At 38.6% G+C, this 7,856-nt stretch overlaps 1 protein-coding gene across 1 annotated transcript in view; it reads right to left on the bottom strand.

Annotated features, from left to right (window-relative positions):
- si:dkey-178e17.3 (somatomedin-B and thrombospondin type-1 domain-containing protein) overlaps positions 1-1,049 on the bottom strand; it is a 39,371-nt gene extending 38,322 nt beyond the window's left edge. Inside the window, exon 1 of the mRNA XM_066644614.1 lies at positions 809-1,049. Coding sequence (XP_066500711.1) covers positions 809-1,049 — 241 coding nt within the window. The remainder of the gene's footprint in view (positions 1-808) is intronic.
- Between the last annotated feature and the right edge of the window lie 6,807 nt (positions 1,050-7,856).

Genomic DNA, 7,856 nt, shown 5'->3' with positions numbered 1-7,856 from the left:
ATCAGAACAAACAATTGTGAGAAATGACTTGTCTGCCAATGTTAGGTTCATATTCATATGTATATGTATGTGCATATATTCGTCTCTCTTCAATAGCGCTCGAACAGTGCATGCAAATGGTTTCATACTCGTAAACTGTCGTTTTTGGGATCCAAGACAATTACGTCGGAAATATTTGCCCTTTGAAAATCATTAAACACTGATTTCTACCCACGGAAAGCTGAGGGACCGTCTACAAACTACATTACAGATTAAAAACCCAGGTAACGATCAGCTGGGAAAAAGCGCGCTTTATTATAACAAATTGAGACCTATGAGCCACAAATTATGTGTGAGGTTGAAGAAACCGCCGTATATATATATATATATATATATATATATATAATTTGCTCTGTGAAAATACGTCATAATGATATAAATAATGTCATAATGACTCGTCAGTGTCAAACGAATAACACTTATCTCCCCAATAGCAACATTACAGGAGAAGGAAAAATGTATTAATGGAAGTCGGTCTACACAGAATATTTCCAGGTTATTTTGGAGCACTTATATAGGTTCTTCATAATTTTTTGCGCAATGTGAAGGAAATGCGTTGTGTTCAAAGGATGTAGTAAACTGAAAATCAACACAAAACATGCTTTTTATTGGACAGCAACGATATATGAGTTGCTGGGCTCAAAGAAAGTACTGTTTTATAAGTACTGTTCTGTGAACAATTTTAGTTGAGTGTATGGATAAGGTAAACCTGTGTTTAAGTTCACAACCCAAATTATTAATACACACTTAAAGGTATAGAAAGGCTCACCGGAGATGTGGCACACTTGTTTGTAGTCATCGCAGCAGTCTCCAGTTTTCTCGCAATAAGAGTCGCAGTAACACACGCTCTTACTCCGACTGTACTCCACACACTCGTTGTTTCTGCCGTTGCAGCAGGCTGGGGTTTCTCTATCCGCGCACCCCCCTGCGACTTCCGAGAAAAACACCCCGAACAAAAATAGAACCCCGCAAAAAAACAGTCCACAGCGGCTCAGCACGAACTGTGCCATTTTCATACAGTGCAAAGGCTAGCGCCAAATAACACTTTCACTTGTGTGCAATAAATCGTGACGATCCCAGGTTTTAAAAACTACTGATAACTTTTTCTTATCCTTCTTTTAAAAACTACTTTCTCTCAGTAAATAATCACGTTCGACTTTCAGCTTCAACACTCAAGAGTTTGAAGTCCAACCCGAGTCCACACCGATGCTCTACGCGTTTGCGCACCTTGCTCTGCGCATGCGTACGTCGCTCCTTGTAATTTTGCGGTCAAACACGAGCGTTTTGATTGATTTGAAATTTAACCGATTCAGTCCTCTCGGAATATCAAACACCACTCCCTGACTAGTTGTTCGAATATTATATTCAGTGATATGATGAATGTGAATTAGGGATACATGCAAAATTTGTAACATCCATTACATTTTACGAATATATATATATATATATATATATATATATATATATATATATATGTGTGTGTGTGTGTGTTTTTTTTTTTTTTTTTAAATAGTGCAAAACAACTAAAAATGTAAAGAACATACATTCTGTGCCAGGGATGTCCGTGTACCTTTCGTTAATTGGTTTTCCATTTCTAAGCCTGCAATAGAAAAACGGAATAAGTCCCAATTCCCTGTTTTGTATGTTATCAAGAGTACACCAGAGAATGTAGATTTTTTTTTAAGTTTTTTTTTTCTTTTCTTCCAACGCATCAAAACACAAATAAAAGGAATATAATCTGATATATTTTGATTTTAGTTCACTATAAATTGATATTGGTTTCACATAAACGTCACCGTTCTGCTGCTTTTGCGAAAATTTATATTAGGCTTAGAACACCCTCTCTGGACACCTTAAATGTGCATAGAAATCTCAGCATGTTACTCTGTCCTTGACCATATTTCTAATTAAATCGTGAAATGGGTCAAGTATGTTCATTTTTAACCTACCAGCTGAATAAGTTCCTCCGTTTCAATATGGCGTTTTCAGCGTTAAAAACTTCCGGTTCTGGCTAAAATCTGCAGTCCAATCCATAATCAGTCACAAGCAGGAATGGGAAAAATCTTTATTTTAATTTATATTTGTTCAAATTCATTTTTCGTATTTTGTTGTATTTAGTTTCATGGTATTGTAGAAAACGGGTTGTTTTCCCTTAAATCAAGGATATTTATATCGTTCAAAACAGGGAAATTGGTCGTTCTCCTTTTTCTATTGCAGGAAATGGAAAACCAATTAACGAAAGGTACACGGACCCAGAGATATAAGCCGCGTAAAAACTGCACACCAGACTGGTGTGTTTGTTTGTATCATTGTGGTTCACCTACTTGGCTGCTTTGGATTTGTTAACTGCTTCAACTTGTTTAAAGTGATAGTTCTGAATATACACAATACGAATACCCACACTTCCAAATTATATTATATGCATGGGTAGGGTACTTCACATAACATTTCACATCACATTTTTGATTAGGTAAAATATTTCAAAGTACTAAGAGATATTTCAGAATTTACTTTGCAAGCCACATGCCTGACACAGATGTCAGTATACACAGTGTATAATGATTTACCTTTTAATCTTAATTTTAAAAATTAGGCTATGTTTAAAATAACTGTACATCTAATGTGAAGTCAGCAGAACTTAATATTGGTCTCTCTCTCTCTCTCTCTCTCTCTCTCTGAAAAAAACAAAAGAAAAATCCTGGCAGACTGTGAAGGCAGACTGAGAGGAGTGTCTGTAACAATAAAATTACTCTCATCTGAGTACACGTGTATGCCTGCTGCCCTGAACCATAAACAGTGCTGGTCATTCAGTTGTATTCAAAGTAGTCTGTAGCACATGCCACTGTAAAGCACAGCTGGGACTCCTGGCTAAACAGCTATTTCAGACATTAATGTCACAACAATGCAAGTATTGTCTCTTTATGCTAGTATTGTCCCTTTGTGACATGTCAAAGGCCAGTGTCAGAATGTGTGGCTTTTCTACTGTGAGTGTGAGAGAGGGCATGTCAAACCATTTCTCCTTTATTGAAGAACAACAGGAATTTGAGGAGAAGGAATTCGGTACAGCAGTGAAATATGCTGCTTTAATTGGTGTGACTACTATTCCAGCAACTCTCACACCAGTAAAGATTTTATGGACTTTTTTAATAATAAAATTGAGAATATTAGACAACAAACTCAAGCCACAGGATCAAATCCATCCTGGCTGCCACCCGATGATAAAAATATAATGATATTAAATGATATAAAATATAATGTAACTGTAAAAGAAAGACTTGAAACCTTTTACCCACTCCCACAATTAGAACTAGAGAAGATTATCACCTCTGCAAACTGTACAACTTGCACACTTGATGCAATTCCCACAAAGTTGCTCAAAGAAGTACTACCATTGATCCTATTTTAACTATAGTAAACTCATCCCTTAGTCTGGGCCATGTACCCAAAGCTTTTAAACTAGCAGTTATTAAACCTATGATCAAGAAATCAAATCTTGATGCTAGTACACTGTCTAATTACAGGCCTATTTCTAATTTGCAATTTCTGTCCAGGCGGCACGGTGGCGCAGCAGGTAGTGTCGCAGTCACACAGCTCCAGGGGCCTGGAGGTTGTGGGTTCGATTCCCGCTCCGGGTGACTGTGAGGAGTTGGTGTGTTCTCCCCGTGTCCGTATGGGTTTCCTCCGGGTGCTCCGGTTTCCTCCCACAGTCCAAAAAACACACGTTGCAGGTGGATTGGCAACTTGAAAGTGTCCGTAGGTGTGAGTGAATGTGTGTGTGTCTGTGTTGCCCTGTGAAGGACTGGCGTCCCCTCCAGGGTGTATTCCCGCCTTGCGCCCGATGATTCCAGGTAGGCCCTGGACCCCCCGTGACCCTAAATTGGATAAGTGGTTACAGATAATGGATGGATGGATGAATTTCTGTCCAAGATCTTAGAAAGAGCTGTGGCCCAACAACTTAGTTCATATCTACATAAGAATCATATATATGATCATATCAAAATCATATAAAATTCCAATCTGGATTCAGGCAACATCATAGTACAGAGACAGCTCTAGTCAAGATAACAAGTGATCTTCTTCTTGCCTCTGATCAAGGCCACGTATCCTTGGTGGTGCTTCTTGACCTAAGCGCAGCCTTCGATACAATAGACCACAATATTCTCATAGAAAGGTTAGAAAACATGGTTGGAATCACAGGGACAGCCCTATTATGGTTCAAATCTTACTTAACGGAACGTTATCAATTCGTAAAAGTAAACAATCTAAATTCAAATTATTCTAAAGTAAGATTTGGAATTCCACAAGGCTCTATTTTAGGACCATTATTATTCACATTATACATGTTACCGCTAGGCACAGTTATAAGAAACCATGACATTAACTTTCACTGTTACGCAGACGACACACAATTGTATATTTCAGCCAAGCCCGATGACAAACACAGATTAAAGAAAATAGAGGACTGTGTAAAAGACGTGAAAGGCTGGATGTTGCGTAACTTCCTCCTTCTAAACAGCAACAAAACAGAGGTCCTGCTTTTGGGTCCAAAAGTGGCAAGAAGTAAATTATCAGATTTAATTTTAAATCTCGCTGACTTTCCAGTTAAACCTGGTTCAGCAGCAAAAAGTCTTGGTGTCATAATTGACCCGGATTTATCATTTGATCAACACATAGGTAGTATCACTAGGACAGCTTTTTTACATCTTCGCAATATTGCTAAGATTAGAAATGCCTTAGTACATTAGTACATGCCTTTATTACTTCAAGGCTTGACTACTGTAACGCACTACTGTCAGGATGCACCAGAAGCAATTTAAGAAAACTTCAACTAGTTCAAAATGCTGCAGCTAGGGTCCTCACTAAAACTAGAAAATTTGAACATATCAGCCCAGTTTTATCATCACTTCATTGGCTGCCTGTTAAATTCCGCATTGACTACAAAATTTTGTTATTAACATATAAAGCTCTACATGGGCTTGCTCCTGAATATCTTCAAGATACAATTTCCTATTATGAGCCTCCACGTTCACTCAGATCACAGAATACTGGATTTTTAATTGTTCCCAGATCTCAGAAGGCCTCAGCTGGGGTAAGAGCCTTTTCTTATAAAGCCCCCAAACTCTGGAATGATCTTCCAGAAAATGTTCGGGACTCAGACACAGTCGCAATCTTCAAATCTAGGCTAAAAACTCATTTGTTTAGTTTATCTTTTGGTAGCTAATGCTCCCCCATAGATAAAGGCGGCAGATTCGGGGGGTCCATGGACACAGGGAATTATAGTAAACTGAGATGCTGGTGCTGTCGTCCCGCCGCTTCTCGCGATCACTCAGGTTTGTTGACGGTGGAGCGGAGGGATGCCAGTGTTTCAGGATGCTCCCGTGTCTGTGTGTCCTCCTGGTTCTCTCCTTTTAGTTAAAGCTGTCATAGTCAGATCTGCCCGAGTCATTAGCCACACTCTGGAAATTTTCATATTTTCTACTTTACAAACACAAAACAGTTCAAAACGAATTCCATCCCTTTACATCTTTCCGAGTAAACGACTGCCCACCTGTCTGTCTGGACACTGATGGATGGCTGTCGAGATCCTCCTCCACGCTTCAGACCAGCTGCCCACACTCCAGCAACCTCCAAGTGCTTTGAAACTGTCCCTACACTGATTTCTCACGGACTACTAACTATTATCACCAGTAGATTGACCAGAGGAGGATGGGTCACCCCTTGTGAGCCTTGGTTCCTCCCAAGGTTTCTTCCTCAGCTGGGGGAGTTTTTCCTTGCCACTGTCGCCCCTGGCTTGCTCACTTGATGAGGGTTTTACATTTGTTTTTACATTTCATGTCAAATCTTTGTCTTACTGGAATTCTGTGAAGCTGCTTTGTGACAACATCAGTTGTGAAAAGCGCTATATAAATAAATTTGATTTGATTTGATTTGATTTGACTACTGTAACATGCAGACAAGATCTCTCCTCTTTTCAACTTTTCTTTCACTTTAAATTACACAAACACTTCATAATAAATTCAGAAAAGGGTTTCCTCTCTATCACCAGCAGATGGAGACAAGGAATCTGTGAAACTGCAGTTTGTCCATGTCAACACAAATCATTCATTCATTCATTCATTTACTTATTCATTCATTCGTCTTCTGTAACCCCTTCCTGTTTAGGTTTGTGGTGAGTCACTAGGCACAAATCAGAAAGTACAAGATAATAATCAGGAAAAGGTGTTGTTTAAAACAAACTTATAAAACACACCACATCATGTTCTTATATAAAAGCTGCTGTGACACTTTTTATTTTGTAATTTTAATGACTGATTAATAAACAAACAAAATGACAAAACTCTGTGAAAGCAAATGTTTTGCCATTGTACTTCTATTGATCAATTATGTCTGTGCATGTGGCATGCATAAAACTGTAGGAAATGTCAAATTGACCTCAGTTTTAAAGATGAAATATTATATAATTTTTCAACTAGTTAATAGATTTCCCTGGGGTCTTAATGAAATATCTGTGACACAGTATGTTCCCCACGGTCTGAATACCCCTGTTCTGAATGACTGGGGTATATCTATAATATTATAATATATATATATATAACCAGAATTCCAGCACTCACAATTTTCCCATCTGGAATAATGTATGATAATTTAGTCTTTTAGAATATTAATCCTTAAAAAATTGCAAAATCTCCTGCCCTTCACTGCATCAAAGTATATTTCCGTATAACAGATAAACCAAAGGTTTTGGCACAGAGCATTAATATATATTAATGGGACCCCCTGAATTTATTTATTTATTTATTTATTTTTGGTCTAGGCTTGCTGTTTTTGCTTTAATCAATATTTTGAAATTTACCTGCCAAACATATTTTTTTCTGATGTGTAGGCAATTCCAATAAGTAAAAAAGAGAAGACAAAAAATTGGAATTAAAACAGAAAAATGTTAGCTAGTACATTTTTATAGAAAATGCACTTTTCATGACTATACTAATATAGTGTTGAATATTGGATATTTTGGACCATGGATGATTTTTGTGGTAATTGGTCACGCCATGTACAATAAAAATCAAAACACTTTAACACACAAACACATACAATATTTAATTAAGGTAAAACCCGCTGTTCTACTGTGTGTACCAGCACAGGAGCAGCTGTTCTGCTGTGTGAACAGGTGTTACACCAAATTCTGTAACCGTCGAGTTCTGCGACCATAGAGGGAACTACTTCATAACTTTGGTATATGGGGTCACAATTTCTGACAGCTGCCATCAGAATATGCGACCCCCACTGAATATCCATATAAAATTTATAAACATTCCTGTTTAAGTACATTTATGTAGTTAATATTCAGTGGGGTCACAAATTCTGATGGCAGCTGTCAAAAATTGTGACTCCTATGCTGGACATGAAGATGGACATGGTCACAGAATTCGTTGTAACACCCGCACAGGGCCCGCTGTGCTGCAGGGTCTACCAGCACAGTAGCCGCTGTGACATACTTCCGGTATTAGTGTGATGGGACAAAAGGGGACAGCACAGGAACATCTCAGCTACAGCTGGCTCTCCTGACATCTGTGCTCTCAATTATTCATTCATTATCTGTAACCGCTTATCCAGTTCAGGGTTGCAGTGGGTCCAGAGCCTACCTGGAGTCATTAGGCACAAAGTGGGAATACACCCTGGAGGGGGCGCCAGTCCTTCACAGGGCAACACACATACACACACTCACACCTATGGACACTTTTGAGTCGCCAATTCACCTACCAACATGTGTTTTTGGACTGTGGGAGGAAACCCACACGGACACGGGGAGAACACAG

This window comes from Hoplias malabaricus, chromosome 14 (assembly GCF_029633855.1).
Source record: "Hoplias malabaricus isolate fHopMal1 chromosome 14, fHopMal1.hap1, whole genome shotgun sequence".
Taxonomy (NCBI): Eukaryota; Metazoa; Chordata; class Actinopteri; order Characiformes; family Erythrinidae; genus Hoplias; species Hoplias malabaricus.
This window is presented reverse-complemented; position numbering and strand designations above follow the sequence as displayed.